We start from the raw sequence: 22428 nt of genomic DNA, 5'->3' as shown, positions 1-22428 counted from the left end.
TTGGATGCTTCCTGGTCAGAACTAAGTACAGAGTAAGGGAGTTCCCTCCTGGGTCTCTCTTTTACATCATGAAATTGTTAGCAAAGCAACAATTCATAAAATGGGGCAGATGCTTGAATAAATACCCTCTTCCCATCTTTATTCCATCTTCTTCCTATGCTACTTAGGAAAAAAGTCTTAAATAGGAAAGCACCAGCCAGAGCCTGTCTCTGCCTGAGAAGACTGTAGTGCACACACCGCCAGCAAAATCCTTTCTATTTTGCCCTTTTGAAAATCTCATCCATATGCTCTTGGCTTTGCTTCCACTCTCATGTTTATGACTTCTACTTCTGTGTACCCTCCTAACACCCATTTCAGTGCCTACAACCACGTGACCTTGTCACCCTGACCTAGCATGGCGTCCTGGCTGTGTGTCCTAGCCACCTCGCCTCTGTTGTCTCCGAGGTCGTGCTTGCCTCCCCCATTCGCTGGGCCCCTCACGATGCAGCTGGTGAGCGTGTCCCCAGTGTGGATGTGACCCTGCTCCAGTTCCTCAGAGAACTGCTCGGCACCCCCTCTGCCAGGCCTCTTATTTCTAGCTCACACCTGCTGCCCCTCCATGGGCTGCGATTTTAGAGTTTCATTTGAACATTCCACTTTATCCCCTTTAAATCCCATTTTAAAGCTCTCCTGTTTGGTCTTCAAGTCTCTGGCCAAAAATGTTTTCCTTGGTTTATGTGACAAGCTCCCGATTCCTTGCCAAGGGGCCTGTCATTCCAGCATCCAAATCTGTGGTCCAGGAGAACAGGCGTCCTCGGCTCAGTTACAGAGCAGCTCACGCTCCCCATGCATGTGTGCCTGTTTCTTCTAAAATCCTGACTCACGGCTCTGGAAGAGACAGGAGCATCAACTCTGCCTCTTGGTTTCCTACTCAAGACACCAGAGTCACCAGAGATACTAACCAGGATCCCTCTGAATGTGTGACTTGTTCCCACATCCATGGCTCGAAGGGAAAAATAGTCTACGGGTTATTTGAGCACGTTTGCTCCTGTTTGTCTCTAATGCACGTTTGTCATCAGTGTGAACTCAGCAGAATACTAGTCTCACAAGATGCTCTGAGATAGGGGGATTCTGTGGTCAGCTAAATTTGGGAAACTAAAGACTTTATCCTGGGATGTCTCTGGTGGTCCAGTGGTTAAGAATCCACCTTGTAATGCAGAGGATGGGGTTGGATCCCTGGTCAGGGAACAAAGATCCCACATGTAGCGGAGCAACTAAGATCCTGTGTGCTACAACAAAAGATCCCATACGATGCAATGAAGGTCCTGCAGGCTACAACTAAGACCTTGCAGCCCAATAAATAAATAAATATTAAAAAATAAATACTTTATCCTGCTTTAGCATGGTCTCAATAGACTTGAATCGACGGACCGCGTAGAAGTGTGCTGGCTGCGACGGACTGTGCAGAAGCATGGCCGAAAGGAGCTACCCCCTCGCCCAAGGTCAGGGCTGGCGGCCAAGAGGAGCTACCCCACGTCCGAGGTCAGAGGCGGCGGCTGAGAGAAGCTACCCCACGCCCGAGGTCAGGGGTGGTGGCCGATAGGATCAACCCCACGTCCAAGGAGTAGCGGCTGCGCGGGTGCAGAAGGGCCGAGAGGAGCTACTCCACGTTCAGAGTCAGGATGGGCAGCCGTGAGGACATACCCCTCGTCCAAGGTAAGGAGCAGTGGCTGCGCTTTGCTGGAGCAGCAGTGAAGAGATACCCCACGTCCAAGGTAAGAGAAACCCAAGTAAGACGGTAGGTGTTGCCAGAGGGCATCAGAGGACAGACAAACTGAAACCATAATCACAGAAAACTAGTCAATCTGATCACACGGACCACAGCCTTGTCTAACTCAATGAAACTAAGCCATGCCCTGTGGGGCAACCCAAGACGGGGCGGGTCATGGTGGGGAGGTCTGACAGAATGTGGTCCACTGGAGAAGGGAATGGCAAACCACTTCATTATTCTTGCCTTGAGAACCCCATGAACAGTATGAAAAGGCAAAATGATAGGATACTGAAAGAGGAACTCCCCAGGTCAGTAGGTGCCCAATATGCTACTGGAGATCAGTGGAGAAATAACTCCAGAAAGAATGAAGGGATGGAGCCAAAGCAAAAACAATACCCAGTTGTGAATGTGACTAGTGATAGAAGCAAGGTCCAATGCTGTAAAGAACAATATTTCACAGGAACCTGGAATGTTAGGTCCATGAATCAAGGCAAATTGGAAGTGGTCAAACAGGAGATGGCAAGAGTGAATGTCGACATTCTAGGAATCAGCGAACTAAAATGGACTGGAATGAGTGAATTTAACTCAGATGACCATTATATCTACTACTGTGGGCAGGAATCCCTTAGAAGAAATGGAGTAGCCAACATGGTCAACAAAAGAGTCTGAAATGCAGTACTTGGATGCAATCTCAAAAATGACAGAATGATCTCTGTTCATTTCCAAGGCAAACCATTCAATATCACAGTAATCCAAGCCTATGCCCCAACCAGTAATACTGAAGAAGCTGAAGTTGAATGGTTCTATGAAGACCTACAAGACCTTTTAGAAAATTACACCCCCAAAAGATGTGCTTTTCATTATGGGGACTGGAATGCAAAAGTAGGAAGTCAAGAAACACCTGGAGTAACAGGCAAATTTGGCCTTGGAATACGGAATGAAGCAGGGCAAAGGGTAATAGAATTTTGCCAAGAGAACACACTGGTCATAGCAAACACCCTCTTCCAACAACACAAGAGAAGACTCTACACATGGATATCACCAGATGGTCAACACTGAAATCAGATTGATTATATTCTTTGCAGCCAAAGATGGAGAAGCTCTATACAGTCAGCAAAAACAAGACCAGGAGCTGACTGTGGCTCAGATCACGAGCTCCTTATTACCAAATTCAGACTTAAGTTGAAGAAAGTAGGGAAAACCACTAGACCATTCAGGTATGACCTAAATCAAATCCCTTATGATTATACAGTGGAAGTGAGAAATAGATTTAAGGGACTAGATCTGATAGATAGAGTGCCTGATGAACTATGGATGGAGGGTCGTGACATTGTACAGGAGACAGGAATCAAGACCATCCCCATGGAAAAGAAATGCAAAAAAGCAAAATGGCTGTCTGGGGAGGCCTTACAAATAGCTGTGAAAAGAAGAAAAGCAAAAAGCAAAGGAGAAAAGGAAAGATAGAAGCATCTGAATGCAGAGTTCCAAAGAATAGCAAGGAGAGATAAGAAAGCCTTCCTCAGTGATCAATGCAAAGAAACAGAGGAAAACAACAGAATGGGAAAGACTAGAGATCTCTTCAAGAAAATTAGAAATACCAAGCGAACATTTCATGCAAAGACGGGCTCGATAAAGGACAGAAATGGTATGGACCTAACAGAAGCAGAAGATATTAAGAGGTGGCAAGAATACACAGAAACTGTACAAAAAAGATCTTCACGACCAAGATAATCACAATGATGTGATCACCGACCTAGAGCCAGACATCCTGGAATGTGAAGTCAAGTGGGCCTTAGAAAGCATCACTATGAACAAAGCTAGTGGAGGTGATGGAATTCCAGTTGAGCTCTTTCAAATCCTGAAAGATCATGCTGTGAAAGTGCTGCACTCAATATGCCAGCAAATTTGGAAAGCTCAGCAGTGGCCACAGGACTGGAAAAGGTCAGATTTCATTCCAATCCCAAAGAAAGGCAATGCCAAAGAATGCTCAAACTACCGCACAATTGCACTCATCTCACACACTAGTAAAGTAATGCTCAAAATTCTCCAAGCCAGGCTTAAGCAATATGTGAACTGTGAACTTCCAGATGTTCAAGCTGGTTTTAAAAAAGGCAGAGGAACAGAGATCAAATTGCCAACATCTGCTGGATCATGGAAAAAGCAGGAGAGTTCCAGAAAAACATCTATTTCTGCTTTATTGACTATGCCAAAGCCTTTGACTGTGTGGATCACAATAAACTGTGGAAAATTCTGAAAGAGATGGGAATACCAGACCACCTGACCTGCCTCTTGAGAAATGTATATGCAGGTCAGGAAGCAACAGTTAGAACTGGACATGGAACAACAGACTGGTTCCAAATAGGAAAAGGAGTACGTCAAGGATGTATATTGTCACTCTGCTTATTTAACTTCTATGCAGAGTACATCATGAGAAACGCTGGGCTGGATGAAGCACAAGCTGGAATCAAGATTGCCGGGAGAAATATCAATAACCTCAGATATGCAAATGATACCACCCTTATGGCAGAAAGTGAAGAGGAACTAAAAAGCCTCTTGGTGAAAGTGAAAGAGGAGAGTGAAAAAGTTGGCTTAAAGCTCAACATTCAGAAAACGAAGATCATGGCTTCTGGTCCCATCACTTCATGGCAAATAGATGGGGAAACAGTGGAAACAGTGTCAGACCATATTTTGGGGGGCTCCAAAATCACTGCAGATGGTGATTGCAGACAGCCATGAAATTAAAAGACGCTTACTCCTTGGAAGGAAAGTTATGACCAACCTAGATAGCATATTCAAAAGCAGAGACATTACTTTGCCAACAAAGGTCCGTCTAGTCAAGGCTATGGTTTTTCCAGTGGTCATGTGTGGATGTGAGAGTTGGACTGTGAAGAAAGCTGAGCGCTGAAGAATTGATGCTTTTGAACTGTGGTGCTGGAGAAAACTCTTGCGAGTCCCTTGGACTGCAAGGAGATCCAACCAGTCCATCCTAAAGGAGACCAGTCCTGGGTGTTCATTGGAAGGACTGATGCCGAGGCTGAAACTCCAATACTTTGGCCACTTGATGTGAAGAGTTGACCCATTGGAAAAGACCCTGATGCAGGGAGGGATTGGGGGCAGGAGGAGAAGGGGAAGACAGAGGATAAGATGGCTGGATGGCATCACCTACTCGATGGACATGAGTTTGAGTGAACTCCAGGAGTTGGTGATGCCTGGTGTGCTGTGATTCATGGGGTTGCAAAGAGTTGGACGTGACTGAGCGACTGAACTGAACTGATACTAAAGGCTCTACATTATCAGACAGAAAAAAAATAGATTTAACTTGGAGTTTTCCAACGATTGAGCTCCTGTTTTCCTGGGAATCTCCTTTTAACAATCTCACAGAATGTACTTTAACCAATGCTAATTTTATAGCTTGAAGAAGACAAGCTTGTAGTGACCTCCATAGACTCTTGTCAAACTCACGATGATCTGGTTAGCTGTTCTTTCTTTTCTCCAAAAGTGGCAAATCTTTCTCCTTTGGGTACAGTTCCATACTTTTTTTTTTTCTCCCCATCAAGGGACTGGGCCTTTCCTATTTATCCCCATGTTATATCTACTTAGTTATCACACTCTTGACTTTGCTTTATGTTCTCTTTGAGCTTCTGAGTACCTTTTCTTTCTGGATCATTTCTCTTAGGACACTCAGAACCCCTCACCAATGCAAAGACCCTGGCCTCTTAGGTCTTGTCTTCTGAGGCCCATTCACTCTCTCCTTTGGGAGGAGACCAAATTACATCTGCAAGACCAATAGTTTGTGACCATGGTCAAGCATAAAAAAAAAGTAGTTGGCCCCCATAATAGCCCTCAGTTTATATTTTCTGGGCACCAGTGTGATAACTTGGAGGCCCACAGATATTACGAGGCTTGGAAATTTGATTGCACAGTGGTTTTTAAAATTGGAAGAATTTTAAAATAAACACCTGGAGCCCAGCTTCTCTTGAGAAATCAGATCTGTTAATACTGGATTGCTTAATACTGGGTTGCTTTCCAACTTGGCAACAATTGGCCAGAGCTGAGTACTGGCTACTCCTATCACACAGGGCATATGCTCTCTACCTTACCAGAGTCCTCATCACTCCTTAAAGCCTTACATCCTTGCACCTGTTCACATTAACCTTCTGGTCTCTGCTGGCATTTGGATTTCTGACCCCTCATATGGACCTTTGTCAGAGAAGGCAATGGCGCCCCACTCCAGTACTCTTGCCTGGAAAATCCCATGGACGGAGGAGCCTAGTGGGCTGCTGTCTATGGGGTCGCACAGAGTCGGACTGAAGTGACTTAGTAGCAGCAGCAGCAGCAGCAGCATATGGACCTTTGTAGTTTTCTCCTGGGAATTTTCCTAGAAAATACTTCAAGAGTATCTCCCACTTTCTTCCTAATTGGATCCTTCCCATCTGAACCCTGGTACCTTTGGTGATGGGTTCTAATGTGCGTCTGGTTTCAAGGGCTGGCCAGCTGTAGTAGAGTAAAACCTGAAGCTCTTGGAATTTGCAAAGATCATGTGAACAAGAATAAAGTCCACCTTTTCTGGGGAAAAAATATTTTCAGTTGCTCTGTGTTTATAAATCAGGTACAATCTGGTAGGTTTATTTGACAATCATGGAATACCAAGTAATGAATTTGTCCTTTAACCCTACAGAAGTAGCTTGCTTTATTTACCACTTTGCACAAATGGATGGTTATTACAAACATTAACATTACACTAATGAGTCTTGATAATTAAGGGACAAGTTATTCAGTTCTCAAATCTCTTCTACTTTTCTAACCCATTGACTTACTGTTGGTCATTTAATTTTTCTTTAGTACATTCATCTCTAGTTGGGTGGGAGACAAGGTTATAGGTTCAAATCCTGAACCAGGCCATCAGCTCAAATCTGAGGGCATCCTGCTTTATTATCCTCACCCAACCTTGCACATGTCTGTAGAAATCCTGATGATAAGCAGCCTCCATCATTCTCTCTGCCCAAGTTCCAGTACCAGGTGGTACAGAAGACAAAAGGGAGAACCTGATTAATTAGAACACTCTGTGTTGACAGCTTCAATAAAAGTTTCACTAAGACTAACAGTTTGGGGGTTTTCATTTATCCATGACATTCCTACCACCTCTTGCCCTCTGGTAACCCAAAGCTGGAGATTACAGACACACTTTCAGCTCCTTGAGTTCAAAGGCAAGATAGAGTACTTGGCTTGATTGGCATTTTGGAATTCTCTCCAAAAAGGCTCACTTTCAAGATTAAAGGGACTCTTCATTCAAAAGAATAGAAAACATTTTGTTACTAGACAATGAGGAATTTCAATCTAAGTGTAGGTTCAGTAAACATGAATATTCAGCAATTATGTAAGTCTCTGATGCTTTGGCAATTGGAGGGTATAAGTACACTCTTGGAACGAGGAGAGCCCCTCATTCACTGGAGAGCATTAGAAGATTGGGAAAATGCTTTCTTGTAAAATGTGAAGTAGTAAGGCCAAAAAAAGCTAAAAAACACACAACAGTCCTACAATCTTCAAAGTAGAGATCTATAATCTTCAAAGTAGAGCTCTGAAGACCTCTCTCAGAGGGATGTTTATAGAAGGGATACTTATACTGCGAAGGGGGTTAAAACCTAAAATCCAGTCTGAAGCTAAGAGTCTCTATACAATGTTGTAATAGTTAAGGATCACAACACTATGCACTTAACTGAGAGATTCTGCAGGGTACTCACATATAAACTGCTGAATGTTCTCCTTACAAATTCCTGTAGTAGTCCAAAGCATCATACCAGCACCCAAGATATTTTAAATCTATTTATTTATTCCAAATCTCATGAGCATCCTGTAAGATCGTTGTAATTTCCATTTACACCCCAGAAAATTAAGAATCAGAGAAGTGACTAATTCACAAGGGATTAACATCTACATTTCACATAAGGGTGACACAGCCTGAGATATGGAGTTGTAAAGCCATTTGCCCAGGGTTTCTTGACAGATAATTCACTTGTTTCACTAAAGAGAGTTATTGAGTTTCCTGATTAGTATAGCAAAAAGCTGCTTTCAGAAATTCCTTTGGCCAAGTAATAAATGCAGTAAAATTTTCTTGAATAAATGTTGATTTAAATGAAGAATTAAAATTAATCACTCAAATCTTTCTTGAATATATATTACTCTTCAACCTTGTTTTTCAAACTCTAATAAAACATGTGCAAGTATGAAGAGTTTAAGGAAAATATATCAAATTGAACATGCTAATCTCATCAGTTCTAAACATAAAGATCTACTCTGTATCACAGAAATGTCCCTATGTAAAAGGACAGTAATTCTCTAACATTCTAATTAGTAAAGTACAATAGAATGTTAATAAGATATTCTTTTCTCTGTAGCTAAAAACAAACAATGAAACATGTTATGCTAAGCTTAAAAGCCACCTAAATCAACTTCTGAAATTGTAGTGGTAGGAAATAGAGAATGACTTACGGAATTAATTTTTTTTCCAAAACAGATTTCTACTTCCACAACCAAACAGCACGCATCAAGGTTCAGGGTTTACGAGAAAGTTGGTTGTTTCCCATAGTTTTTCTGGTCCTGTGTGCTGTACTGTGCTTAGCCACTCAGTCGTGTCCGACTCTTTTTGACCCCATGGACTGTAGCCTGCCAGGCTCCAGGGTGATTCTCCAGGAAAGAATACTGGAGTGGTTATCATGCCCTCCTCCAGGAGATCTTCTCAATCCAGGGGTCGAACCATGTCTCCCATGTTGCAGGTGGATTCTTTACTGTCTGAGACACCAGGGAAGCCTGAGAATACTGGAGTGGGTAGCCTAACCCTTCTCCAGGGGAATTGCCCTGATATGTGCTAACTCCCCAGGTAAGCAGAGCTGCTACTGCTGCTGCTGCTGCTAAGTCAATTCAGTCATGTCCAAATCTGTGACTCCATAGACCATAGCCCGCCAGGCTCCTCTGTCCATGATATTTTTCCTGGCAAGATAATAGAAAGGGTTACCATTTCCTCCTCCAGGAGAGCTTCCTGACCCAGGGATTGAACCTGCATCTTCTGCTTGCATAGGAGGCAGATTCTTTATGACTGAGCCACCAGGGAAGCCTGTGAGCAGAGCTGGTTCCCCTTATTTCTATCCTGTTCTTTTGGTTTCCTCCTGGGGTTACCTCTCCTCCTTTCTCCTCAGGTATCTGTCTGATCTAATAGCCTGTGCTAGGCTAACCCTTCAGCAAGGCTCAGCATGTAAATGTTTCAGAAGCCCTGACATTTTGGCTCTGGAAATACTGGAAAGAATAATTTATTCCTTCATTGATATTTTCAAAAAGCATTTGTTGACTCATCCACTCACTCACCTATAGGATAAAGTACAAACTCCTGGGCAGAGCACTGAGATCCTGCCATAACTGCCTCCCACCTGCCCTCAGAGCCACTCTCCTTTCCTCTCATGTCTTGTCTTCTTACACTCCTGCCCTTTTCCCAGCCTACTTCCTGCCTCCTTGTAGGCACCCAGCTCCTGTTCTTGTGAATTCCCATTTCTCTCTCAAGCTCACAGCCAAACGTAACCTTCTTTGTGTGTGTGTGTGTGTGTGTGTGTGTGTGTGTGAAGTCACTTCAGCCGTGTCTGACTCTTTGTGACCCCATGGACTGTAGCCCACCAGGCTCCTCTGTCCGTGGGGATTTTCCAGACAGAAATACTGGAGTGGGGTGCCATGCCCTCTTCCAGGGGATCTTCCTGATCTAGAGATTGAACCCAGGTCTCTTACGTCTCCTGCATTGACAGGCAGGTTCTTTATCACTATTGCCACAAGGGAAGTAATAACATTCTGAAGTCTAAACGCACTCTCTCAGTTAGGTCTTTGCACTCATTATTCATGTCCCCTTGTTAAAATGAAGCTCAATCATATTATACTCTATTTCCATCCTTTGTGAGGGTTTGAGGGAGGGTTGGTATTGGGAGTTAAATTGTTTTCTCCAGGAAGATTTGTTGAAGTCCTAGCCCCCAGTGCCTCAGCATATGACCTTACACAATCTTTGATGTTATAGATGTCATCAAGTTAAGAGGAGCCATATTGGATTAGGGTGGACCAAATCCAATGACTGGTGTCCTTAAGAGGGAAATGTGGACAGAGAGACACAGGCACACAGGGAGAACATCAGGGGAAGACAGGCAGAGGTTGGAGTGGGGCAGCTACAAGTCAAGAAATACCAAGAATTGCTGGCAACCACCAGAAGCAAGCGAAGAGGCCTGGAGCAGATTCTCCCTCAGAGCCTGGGAAGGAACCCACATTGCCGACATCTTGATTTCAGACTTCCAGCCTCCAGAGCTATGAGAGAAATTTCTGTTGTTTTAGGCTACCAAGTTTGTGGTACTTTGTCACAGCACCCTTAGGAAATGAATACAGTTGCTAAGAGCCTCTGAATACGCTCATCTTTCCAACTAGACCCACAGACTCTGGCAGGTAGGGGCCATGGTAACCTATCTTTGCTTTCAGCCCCAGCATCAAGCTACTAGAACAGATGCTCAACACGTTTGGCTGAATGAGGGCACATGCTCAGCACCACCTTTCTGGTGTTTAAGTCAGTGGATTCCCAAAGAGTTCAGACCCTGCTCTGAGTGAGGAAGCTTGTGAACAAGGCAGAGAGCGTTTGTGCCAAAATGAAGACTTACAAAAGATGAAGAGAAAAAAAATCGAAGTAGGAAAAATATGTGTCAAAAACCTTGTAGAGGACTTCCCTGGTGGCTCAGTGGATAAGAATCCACCTGCCAATACAGGGGACACAGGTTTTATCCCTGGTCCGGGAAGATCCCACACGCCACTGAACAACTAAGTCCCCTGTGCCACAACTACTGAGCCTGAGCTCTAGAGCCCATGCTCCAAAACAAGAAAAGCCACTTCAATGAAAAGCCTGTGCACCGCAAGCAACCAGGCAAAGTCCTTTCACAGCAACAGAGGCCCAGTGCAGCCATAAATAAATTAATGACTGTTAAAACAAAAGCTTATAGATGGAGTCTAAGAAAAGGCACAGGCCAGGACTCGGGGTGGACAGGGCAGGACTATTGTATTTTAGAGTGCATTTTGAAACAATAAGTGACGATTAGCTTCCAGAGGAGATGTTATCCTGGACTAAGGAGTTAAGGGCACGTGTGGGCAAGGTGAGAGTAACAGCAACCAAGCAGTAAGACTAGATCGGTGTTTGGGAAGGAGAACTGTATAAAGGGCCCTGAAGGTAAAGCAGATGCATTGAAATTCTATAAAATGGGATGCTGGTTGTGGCAGCAGGTTCTCATGGGGCAGAAACAGGACAAAAACCATGAGCAGCTCCAGATAGGGTGGGCCTGAGAGGGAAGAGCATCAGGATGGGCCAGCAGGTTACTGAGGACATGCTGAGGAAGAGCCATCGTGGGGTCCAAGTGGGAACTGAGGAATAAAGCGGGTGAGAGGTGTCTTGGGGACCACCCGTCATGGCGAAGTGGGAAGCAGAGGGTCCCATTTGGTAGCACAATGACTCACTCCTGGGCTCAGAGAAGATGCTGCGCTTGTCAGGCCAGATGAATGAGGCTGTCTTCTGTTTTTAGAAACTTCTGCAAGACATTCCACAATACTTCCCTTGATAACTCACTTTAGCCTTTAATATGTCTCCAAGTCAGGAGATTCTTCCTCCCGTTCCAAAGGCAATTCTTCACTTTAGAAGCACATGCTTCCCCCTTGCATTCTTTCCAGAGCTGGGATGAAGAGTTAAGAGGTGTGGTCACTATTTCCTGTTGGAAATCCTTCTCACTCTACTCCCAACACATTCTAATTTTCCTCTCCAGGAAAAATGATTTTTTAAAAAAGTTTTCTCATAGGTTCTTTTAACTGTCTCTGTGACTCTTCTTTTGTCTCTTTCCTAAGTGCTTCTTTGTCTTGGGGCACCAAACTGGGCATTCAGGGAGGCAGGAAGTATAGTGGGCTGAGTGGAAGCTGTGGAGTCAGACAGACTAAATTTGAATAGCCACTCCCCTAACTAGTTGTATGCTCCTAAACTGCATAATCTCTGTGAGCCTCAATGTTCTCATCTATAAAATGGAGCATAATACTTATGGCTACTTGGATAGCTGTGCCAGTTAAAACTAATATACATGAAATTCTTTTTTTTTTAACATGAAATTCTTGAAAGCATTCAACAAATGATGGCTCCTATTGTTAGTATGAATTGGAGCAATGCTGATTATATTGGGCTTACTACTTTCGTAAGCACTTCAATATACCCTGACAGTCACACATACTTAAAAAACAACCACTGCAGAGTTCAGATGGCAATTCTTGCTACATCTGATGGCCACATAAAACACGAACTAGTCTCTTTCAGACAGAGCAACACTATGTACAATACTGGGAACTGTGTTAAGAGAATTATATCCTTTTTATTTGATCTCCACGAAGTAGAACTGCATAACATATCAAGTAGTTATTTCATTTGCAAAGGCACTTGAATAATAACATCTTTAAAACTTTCATATTAACTGAACAAAATCATTGGAATTTTTTTAATTGGAAGAGACTAATAAAACTCCCACTGCAGATAAACTTACTCCAATCAGTTCTTTTATATCATTTTTCTTTCATAACCTATAAGTGCTACTGGATTAATAATGTTTTAACCCAGTGAATACCAGTGAGCTTAATTAAACTGTGTGGCAAAGTGTTGAAGGAAAATACATTAAAATGCTAATAATGTTTTTTGGGGGAAGGGGACAATATGATTTATTTTTCTACAATAAGCCTTTACTTGTATAAGGAAAAGTTGTTTAAAACACAGTACATACAACTTTATAAGGACATATTATAATTATTTTAAAATACATATATGTATACATATATACATAATTATTTTAAAATACAAAGTAAACCTGCTGGAATGCACCAAAATAGCAATATTATGTTTTTGAGTGATGGGAATATGAGTGATTGGTTTTTTCATACTCTAACTTTTCTGAACTTTACAAATTATTTATGACTTTGAAATAAACTATGATATCATACTATATGATATATTATTAAATTATATAATGACATGCATTGTTATTTTATTGAAAATATTTTGTTAAGATAAATGAAGAAAAAGGTGCTGTATGGTTTTGATGACTCATACCCTATGACCAATAGATATTTACCATTCCTCTTAGAGAATCTCCAAATCTCAGAGTTTTAAGGGCTTTACTGAGTCATTTAATGTGACTATTACCTGATGTGGGCTCTTTGTAATAATAAGAATGTTAAAAAGAATAGCTGGCATTGATGTGCCACACCTCTGTAGTAAGCATTTTAAATGCACTGTTTCACTGGGCCTTCAAAATAATGCTATGAGGTAAGGCACTTGTGGTGGGTGGAATAATGTCCTGAAGATATCCTTGTTCTAATCCCTGGACCCTGTGAATATGAATATGTTAGGTTACATGGCACAAGGCAATTGAGGTTGCAGCTGGAATTTAAACTGGCAGTCAGTCAGCTGACCTTGAAGGGGAAGATTATCCTGGGTTATCGGAGTCAATCCAAAGAAATCACAAGAACCCTTTTAAGTGGAAGAGGGAGGCAGAAGAGAGATTGTCAGAGGGATTCGCTGTGAGAAAGACTTGACTGGCCATTGCTACCAGGGAAGCCCAGTTGGCTCAGACGGTAAAGAATCTGCCTGCAATGCAGGAGATCTGGGTTCTATCCCTGGGTCAGGAAGATCATCTGGAGAAGGAAGTGGCTACCCACCCCAATATTCTTGCCTGGAGAATTTGAAGAATTTTTGCCTGCACTTGTGGGTGCCCCTAGTTGATGGAATTGATGTCCTTATATGGGGCTCAAATCGGTTTACCTAGTCACTTTCCCCATTGATTTATCATTCAAAATAACCTAATTCCTCCTGTATGAGAAGCACTTTTAAAATATTTGAGGCCAATAATCACTTTTCCCTCAGTCTTCTCTTCTTTTGGTGAAATAATCCCCTATTCAGCCCTTCCTTATAAGACATGGTTTCAGATTCCAGTATTTTTCTGACCTCTCCCTTCTGGAAAGAATCCAGACTATCAACACCCATTTGAGGACCTGGCCAGTTTCTATCTTACTCTGAACTTTTGTACTTTGATTTTCTTCCATGAAGTTATCATGCTGACCATAACCCTTCTGAACTTCATTATATACTGTATGCTGTGCTCTTTGATGGAAATATTTCTAGAGAGGAGTCAACAAATAAGTACTGATAACTTTTGGATTATCTGGCCTACAGACTTGAAAACATAGCTGGCTTTCAAGTTCCTTTCTGGTATTATCACAAACTGATTCTAGTCTTTGTTGACATGAATCATACCTTTTTTTGTTTGTTTGTTTTAGTCTGGAAGGGGCTAGAGGGAAAGGCCTGTTAAGCTACAGCAAGGAAATGTTCTGATGAACAAGCAACTTTGTAAGGAGTCTTGAGATATCATAGGCTGCTTGTGTGTACCAGTCTGAGAAGTTGTGCTGTCCGTTGCAACATGGACTGGGGAGCCAGGAGGAGAATGGAAATGTTAAGAGAGTCCACGTAGTTTCATCATATCATTTAAAATATTTGGAATCTTTACAGCAGAGACCTGCACACAAAGATTAATCGCAGCCTCCTAAAATCTCTGACCATCCACAGCTTTAAATGATCTGTGTTGCTGTTCCCTCATTTCTGCAAATAATCAAGGGCTGACTGTAAACAAACAAGGCAGCCAAAAAAACCCTGGTCTTGAGCAGTTGCGTAATGATGAAGGCCTGGTGGAAAAAACACGAACCCATATTTCATTCATTTCACTCACTGTGTCTCTGTTGAGGTGGGGTGAGGAGGGTGGGGGATAAAACATTTTTGTGGGCTAGTATAGAAACATTCAACTAATTAAATAAGTGGGTCTGTCAGACTTGACTTGAAGACTTGAAAGTACTTGAACACAAAGCATAAGGTTTGCATTTCCTTTATAAATACCTACAGGAGTAAGAATAAAAACAGAAAATGCCATAATCGGCTTCATTTGGGACTTTTCTGAATCCTATATGTTTGAAAAAAAATCATTTGATATATTGAGGGAAACAGGTGCAGACAGTGTGGCCTCTGAATACCTAGGGCAGGTTTTCTTGGGCTCCTGAGCATTAGATAAACCCAATTCAGGCACAGAATATAAACATTTTATTCCTGATGCATCTGCTGCTGTTGTACACTGATGCTTTGGAAAAGTCAAACATCTGGGCTGTAACACTGGGCTCCCTCACAGGGCTCCTGGAAAGAATAGCTTAGCCCAGTTTCATTTCTAGATGAAAACGAATATCTTAAGTAAATGGAGATACAGCTTATGTTTGTGACTGCAGACAATGCTATAAGTATTCAAGAGAGGAGGCCTCTTTCCTTCCAGAATTGCATGACTTGAGCTTTGCTGGCTTCTATTCTGCCTCCCACTGAACATCTCTGTGCTCATCTAAAGTGGGAGAAGAGATGCTCAGTGGGAGAGGTAAGAGCGAGCATCAACGAAGGAAGGGGAGTCACACCTCCAGTGTCTGTCCGCCCTGGGTCACCCACCTACCCTGCAGCTTGAGCTCCGTGGCCCCAGCTGGTAAGCCCAAAGTTCCCATGGAGACCATGGCACCTGTCCTGTAACCCCTGCCCTTTTCACTCTCTTCTAGTTCCTTCTGTTACCATGTCCTCAGCGGTTGGTGATCCCTATCTTGATCTTGCTGGTAGCCTGAACTTGGCATCTGGACTTACAATCTACAGTCTTCAGACCCTGCCTCTTACACACCCATGGAGCCAATAAAGGGACTTTTTTCTATAGCTCCAATCTGTAGAATCCAATCCTGGTTAATTGGTGCCATCCTTCCATCCTCTGGGGCTTCCCTGGTAGCTCAGATGGTAAAGAATCCATCTGTAATGCAGGAGACCCGGGTTTGATCCCTGGGTCCAATCCCTGGGTCAGGAAGATCCCCTAGAGAAAGGAATGGATACCTACTCCAGTGTTCTTGCCTGGAGAATTCCACAGGCAGAGGAGCCTGGCAGACTATAGTCCATGTGGTTGCAAAGAATCAGATACAACTGAGCGAGTAACACTTTTGCTTTTTTTTCCTATCCCCCAAGAGAAGATTTGGACAGATTCAATATATCACAGCTGGAGTCTCCTCCAACTTTTAGGTGTCCTCCAACTTTTCAGTTCAAGGGCCATATCAATGAGGCAGACTCTATAATTGCATCCCACTTGCCACTCCATCAGAAAAGCCTTTTATTGTCAATGCTTTATTGTCAAATTTAAGGAAATGCTTTCCTCATGCTTGTCATTCAATAATATTCAACAATAAATATTTACTAAGGACCTACTATGTGTCAGGCACTTATGCATTAACTCATTAAACACTTTTAGCAACCTTGTAAGATTCCGTAGGAAGCAAAGGATTAAAGAGATTAAGTAACTTGCCCAAGGTCACATAGCTAGTAAGTGGCAGAGCCAAGTTCTGATGCCAACTTGGGCTATACCCTGCTGCCTCATTCTATAAATAACTATTAAGGGCTTAGTTATTTGTGAGATGTTATTTCCAACCTCTTAAGGACTCAGGCTTCGTTAGAACTTCTGGGGAACCCCTCATGAGCTACTCCTGGTTCCAAGAAAGTGAACATTCCTGAGCCTGTTCATGACCCAAGGGCTTTTGAGAAAGATGGTCAGCTTCTGGTAGGAATGAAGCATTGTTTTCGGTCTCTTTCAAGGACCTAACAGGAAATATCTTGCTTTAGCTTAAACCGCTGAGGGACATATTCAAGTGGATGGCACTCAGCAGGCTTGGAATAACACATTCTTCAAGTGCTCTGAGTTTCTGACCAACAGTTAAAGAACGCCACAGCTAGACTTCTCTTTCTGGATACTCACTGACGGTGACATTGGAATCAGGTACTTATTCCAATTAGGAACCCCCCATCTGTTCCATACAAACAAAACGCTTCACAGAGAATTAATCCAGAAACTTCACGGTCTACTCGTTCTTGAACACGTGGAAGATACGGCTAGCATCTTTGGCTCATTTGCTAGTACTAACTACTGCCTGTTTGAGGGACTGATAATCCTTCCTCCTCCTCCCCTAATTGGAACCCTGTTTTCTCCATTCTTTTACCTTTATTGCTAACCCCCATTCTGTGAGCCCTGGCAAATGTGTCTTTGTATTTTAATCTACTCTCTCCTTGTTGTTGATAGAGGAGCCTTGTAGGCTACAGTTCATGGGGTTGCAAAGAGTTGGACACGACTGAGCGACTAACACAACTTCTTGCCAGGGCCAGCTCGTGAATATGAGTTCTGTATAGTCACTTGGGGCCTCACACTGAGAAGGGCCTTGTGCTTGGTTTAACTCTGCTGTCACTGACTTGAAATTCTTAATGATTTTTGAACAAGGGACCCACACTTCCACTTTGCATTGGGCCACGCAATCATGTAGTCAGTCCTACTCCTTGCTGTGGACACTGAGAGCAGGAGAAGAGTCCTACCACACAACGTAAGCGTGGTGGGATAACTGCAGTCCTCCTTCGGAACTCTGCGGGCCTTTCCCCCATAGAGATGGTTCATAAAGGCGGATCAAGCTGATAATAGCTCTACCTTCTTAGCCTCAATTTCTTCATCTCTAAAATGGAGCAGCAGCACTTGCCCTTGCATGTCACTGTAAGCACTGGGTGGGATCATGTATAAAGTACCCATCAGAATGTTTGACATACAACTGGTATTTGCTAGATGCAATCCATGGAAGGTAACAGGTGCAGGAAACAAGAGATTAAACTCTGGAGTTAGAAGCTAGCTCAAACCTTATCATCCCCACTGCTTAAACAAGATGTATGATATTGGCCAGGCAACTTAGCTTCTCCTAGCTTCAGTTCCATTATCTGCAAAATGGAAATGTTAGTATTTACCTTGTAGGGCAGTTTTGGGATTCAAATATTCTAATGAATTTAAAGTGTCTATTTTACCACCTGGCATGTAGCAGGAGCTCGAAATATAACAGTTCTTAGTTTGGTTCCCTTTTAACATCATTTCTGTACTCTACACAATTCATTTATAAGTGATGCTGGGATACAACCATTAACAAGTGTGTTATTCAATACAACTTCCTATATGCTCTATGACCTATAACATATAGCCTCCCTGTATGTGAAAATCATTTTGTAAAAAAAAATTTGAGGCCTGTATTTCCTTCTTTGCTAGACTATGAATTCCTTGAAGGCAGGAACCAAGTCTTATTTACCCTTTTATCCTAGAACACCTTCTAACACACATAATCCCAAGAGAATTAAATCTCTCTTTTGTTGTTCATGCCAACAATGAGATGATAAATTTCATAATATTCCTAAGTCAGCGATTAATAATTAGCCTGTTAATGATTAGGAAGTAGCACACGTGCATGCTAAGTTGTTTCAGTAGTGTCTGACTCTTTGCAGCCCTATGCACTAGAGACCGCCAGGCTCCTCTGTCCATGGTATTCTTCAGGCAAGAATACTAGAGTAGGTTGCCATGCCCTTCTCCAGAGGATCTTTCTGACCCAGGGATCAAACCCGAGTCTCTTACATCTCCTACTCCAGCAGGCAGGTTCTTTACCACTAGCGCCACCTGGGAAGCCCTAGGAAGTAGGAGCTCCAAATAGCCCCATCTTTGCCATCAAAGGCCTTCTAATCCTTGTCCTTGGAGAAGGCAATGGCACCCCACTCCAGTACTCTTGCCTGGCAAATCCCATGGACGGAGGAGCCTGGTAGGCTGCAGTCCATGGGGTCGATAAGAGTCGGACACAACTGAGCGACTTCACTTTCACTTTTCACTTTCATGCATTGGAGAAGGATGTGGCAACCCACTCCAGTGTTCTTGCCTGGAAAATCCCAGGGACAGGGATGCCTGGTGGGCTGCTGTCTCTGGGGTGGCACAGAGTCGGACATGACTGAAGCAACTTAGCAGCAGCAGCAGCAATCCTTGTCCATCACATCTGGCTCATCACCCAGCATCCTTGGGTCTGGTTCTTGCTTCATTAACAAAGCGATTCCACAGGGAACATAACTTAGTTTTGTGTAACCAACCACCTTCCCTGGCAACAACCTGTGTCCAGAGGCCACTGGGGAAAGAATTTCCTGAAATCCCAATAGTTGAGTCATAATTTGATACCTCTTAAGACTCAAAGGGAGAAGGCAATGGCACCCCACTCCAGTACTCTTGCCTGGAAAATCCCATGGACGGAGGAGCCTGGTAGGCTCCAGTCCATGGGGTCGCTAAGAGTCAGACACGACTGAGCAACTTCACTTTCACTTTTCACTTTCACGCATTGGAGATGGAAATGGCAACCCACTCCAGTGTTCTTGCCTGGAGAATCCCAGGGACAGGGGAGCCTGGTGGGCTGCCATCTATGGGGTCGCACAGAGTCGGACACGACTGAAATGACTTAGCAGCAGCAGGACTCGAAGAGGGCTCAGAACTGTGACTTTAACCATTGGAGGGTAATGGGTCTCTTCAAGAACCTTCTGATAGTTAATGGACATTCTCTCCAGAAAAATATATTCAATATCTTACATACAGTTTCAAGGTGCCCGCAGAACTCCTGCAGCCCTTGTACCTAGGTTAGTAATTCTTGTTAAAATAGCCCAGAAAACTGAAGAGCAATGCAAAAGATTCAGTTTTCCTGATAAATTCTAGCCCTGACAAGTCACATTCCCTTGTTCAAAACAGAACAAAACAGTTACAACTCCCTAGATTTAACCTCAGGGTTATCCCTGAGGGCCTAGTCCTAGGTATTAACAGTAAAGGCATCCAGCCAAGCAGTGACTACTCTTTGGAAAACCTAAGTTCAGCTGAGTAAAACGAAGCTGTGTTTGATAATATCGTTTACATTTCTAAATCCCGGGTATCAAGCTTTCTTCCTATCCCTTGTGGCCCTCCCTAAATTTAGCCGCTGGTGTAATGGGGTAACCATGGCAACAGCCACCTGCCTATTTAAAACCATCTCCAAAGCTAAATAAGGAAGCCTGGGAAAAATGGCTGCTCGTCTGCCTCTCCGTGGACAAATTGGGCATTCCTGGGCATTTTCAATAGGAGTAAGCAGGCAGGGTAGAAGCAGCATGGACTCAAGTTTTTAACAGGAAGTGTTCTGAGACCTTGTGAAACAGGGTCTGCCTTGGAGCCACTATGTTTGCACTTATTAGAAGGCACATGGATTTATACGCAAATCTTCGTGATTGTCTTCCTAGATGATCGCACTACCCTTGACCTCAACCAGGTGAAGGGTGAGGTGCACAGTTTACTGCAAAGGAGAGTCTTGCTGATAGAAACGGGAAGTGGGGAGGAAAAACGTTCATTCAGATCAGTGAGATTGTTCATACTCTGCACTGAAATGCACAGCTACAACTTTTTCCTGACTATACCTGATCATGTGGATACTGATGATTGCTCTTTTTATGTCATATGTTCACCTGTCTATCGATTTTTGGAGTATGGAGAAATTCTTCCCGCCTTCTGGTTCCTTGCTGTCTACAGAGGCTTTGCTTCTTTCCATGAAAGGAGACCACCCAACAGACCACACCGAAGAGCTTGCTTTTCCCCAGGCAGGCTGTTTTTCACTGCTCATATGGATCTTTTTGTACGTTTGGTTCCTTCTCCCTGGGTTGCCCTTCTTTTTCCTGTCAACCTGAAAAACAATACTTAACTTGTTTTGTGTCTTGGCCCAGGCATCTCTCTAGTTGGAAGACCCTCCACATCAAATTCCATGCCCCTGCTTTGTGGATTCATATCACCTAACACAAATCACTATGCACATCTGCTTTCGAGTCCTCCTCCATCCGTGGACTGTGAGCCTCCTACACATGTCTATCCAAAAGGCCTATACAATAGTGCCTGGTGATGTGTTCAAAATATATATTCACTGAACAAATGAATGAATGAACAGAACCCCCATGGATTTCACAAACATTTGGCATCTTAAGAAACATGTGTGCATGAGTATGCATAATGGTATCTGTGTAAAAAGGGGACCTTAAAAGTCTGGAATGGATGGAAGAGAAATATTTTTTAAAAAGTGATTTGTGTGTGTGTGTGTGTATATTAGAGGGAAAAAGATCACAAGAAAAGCATCAGTTGATTTGTAAGTTTGTGACTATTGTAGGAATAGGAGTTGAAAATATACATATTAATAGTATTTTGTGAGTTGACTTGGTGTGTTTGAGAGAGAAAATACTTTCTAATAAGGTTAGCTCAGCTACTATTAGATCCCACAGATCACTCTTCCTGAAGTCGAAGTGGCTTCATTATGTTCAGTTTCTGATCCCTAAAAAGATTTCCGTAATCTTGATTAAACTCCCAGGCATGGGGTGAGGGGAAAGAAGAGGAATGAAAATGATGGAGCTCTGAGGAAGTGCATGGCTTTACATGAAGGTGTGTGGGTAACACTGGACTTCTGCTTGGTGGGCTAAATAAAGTTCCTTAGACTCAGTCTGAGCCCAAATCAATACCCACTCTCCTCCCCACCTGCTTGAGGGTGGGGTGGGATCCAGTGGTCACCCTGATAAGGTCCAACCATAAGAAAAGAGAAAGGATGCAAATTAACCACCAAGAAGAGAAAAAGAAGGGAGAACGGTAATTGAACCATCCCAGGGGTAGTTCTATGGACCCGCCTGCAGAATGGTATGACTCTGCAAATGATCTGGTTTCCTTTTTTCTATTCCATTTTTGGAGCAAGCTTCCGGCCTGCACAAGGTGCGCGGGCTGAGGCTGGGCTGTGGTGGGCTCCCCGCCTCAGCAGGGCCGCTCTCTGCTGCCCTCTGCCGGCAGGGGAGGGGGAAGCGCCGCCATCTCGGCCCCTCAGCCATGGCCAGGGCTGCCACCAGCTCCCTTTTGTGAGGAAGAGAGGCCAAGGCCTCTGCCCTCTGCCTGCCCCTCCCCCGGGGAATCGAGGGGCTCAGGATGGGGGCGCTGTAGGTTTTGAGAAAGCGACCATACCGCAGGAGGGGGAATCCAAGTTAGCCAAGCTCAGACCCCTACTCCCCAAGGCGGGCACACCACACTCTCCCTCCTGGCCCAGGCCCTCCCATTGCACCATCACCCTCTGGCAGGGGACGGGCTGCCAGACCGTGGCGGGTTTTTGACATTATTTTCTTCTTGGAAATGGAAGCCCTCCTTCCGGCAACGTGGCAGGAAAGCCCTGGGCCGCAGAGCTGAGAACATTTTGGAGAGCGCAGGTGGAGGCCTGGGACCCGCGGCCGCGTGGGTGGGGCAGGCAGGCAGTGCAGTCCGGGCTACCGGCTACCTCCGCAGGGCCCTCTTACCTGCTGTTGAACTTTTCAGGGTGTTTCTCTCTCATCACGTGGAACCTGTGTGCAATGGAAGCATCCTGAAAGGGAAAGGGACAGAAAGCAGATTCCTGGTTAGTGGTCCTGACCCTGTGCAATGTGGAAGGAAGGGAAGGGACACACGCTTTCACTGAACTTCCCAGATGTCAGGGGGAGACCAGGGAGGCCCCCTGCAGAGGCTGGACACCAGGTCCAAGGTTAGGGGCGAGGGCCCTCATGCTGTTAGAGCTGATGCCAGACGACGACTCCTAATGTTCACTGCTACCCTTTCTAGCTCAGGGTGAGTTAAGGGGACGGTGCTGCCCTTTGGGGGAGAGGCTTGCCCTTTGGGGAGAGGGGGTGTGTCTGA

General features: G+C 44.0%; 1 protein-coding gene across 4 annotated transcripts in view; it reads right to left on the bottom strand.

The window, feature by feature from the left end:
• DGKG (diacylglycerol kinase gamma) overlaps positions 1 to 22428 on the bottom strand; it is a 226518-nt gene that overhangs the window by 75849 nt on the left and 128241 nt on the right. For all 4 annotated transcript variants that reach the window (XM_070790495.1, XM_070790500.1, XM_070790489.1 and 1 more), the window contains one exon: positions 22056 to 22120. In XM_070790495.1, coding sequence (XP_070646596.1) covers positions 22056 to 22120 — 65 coding nt within the window. The remainder of the gene's footprint in view (positions 1 to 22055; positions 22121 to 22428) is intronic.

The sequence above is a fragment of the Bos indicus genome, chromosome 1, assembly GCF_029378745.1.
Source record: "Bos indicus isolate NIAB-ARS_2022 breed Sahiwal x Tharparkar chromosome 1, NIAB-ARS_B.indTharparkar_mat_pri_1.0, whole genome shotgun sequence".
NCBI lineage: Eukaryota > Metazoa > Chordata > Mammalia > Artiodactyla > Bovidae > Bos > Bos indicus.
Note: the sequence above shows the minus strand (reverse complement) of the source record. Positions and strands in the feature narration are given on the sequence as shown.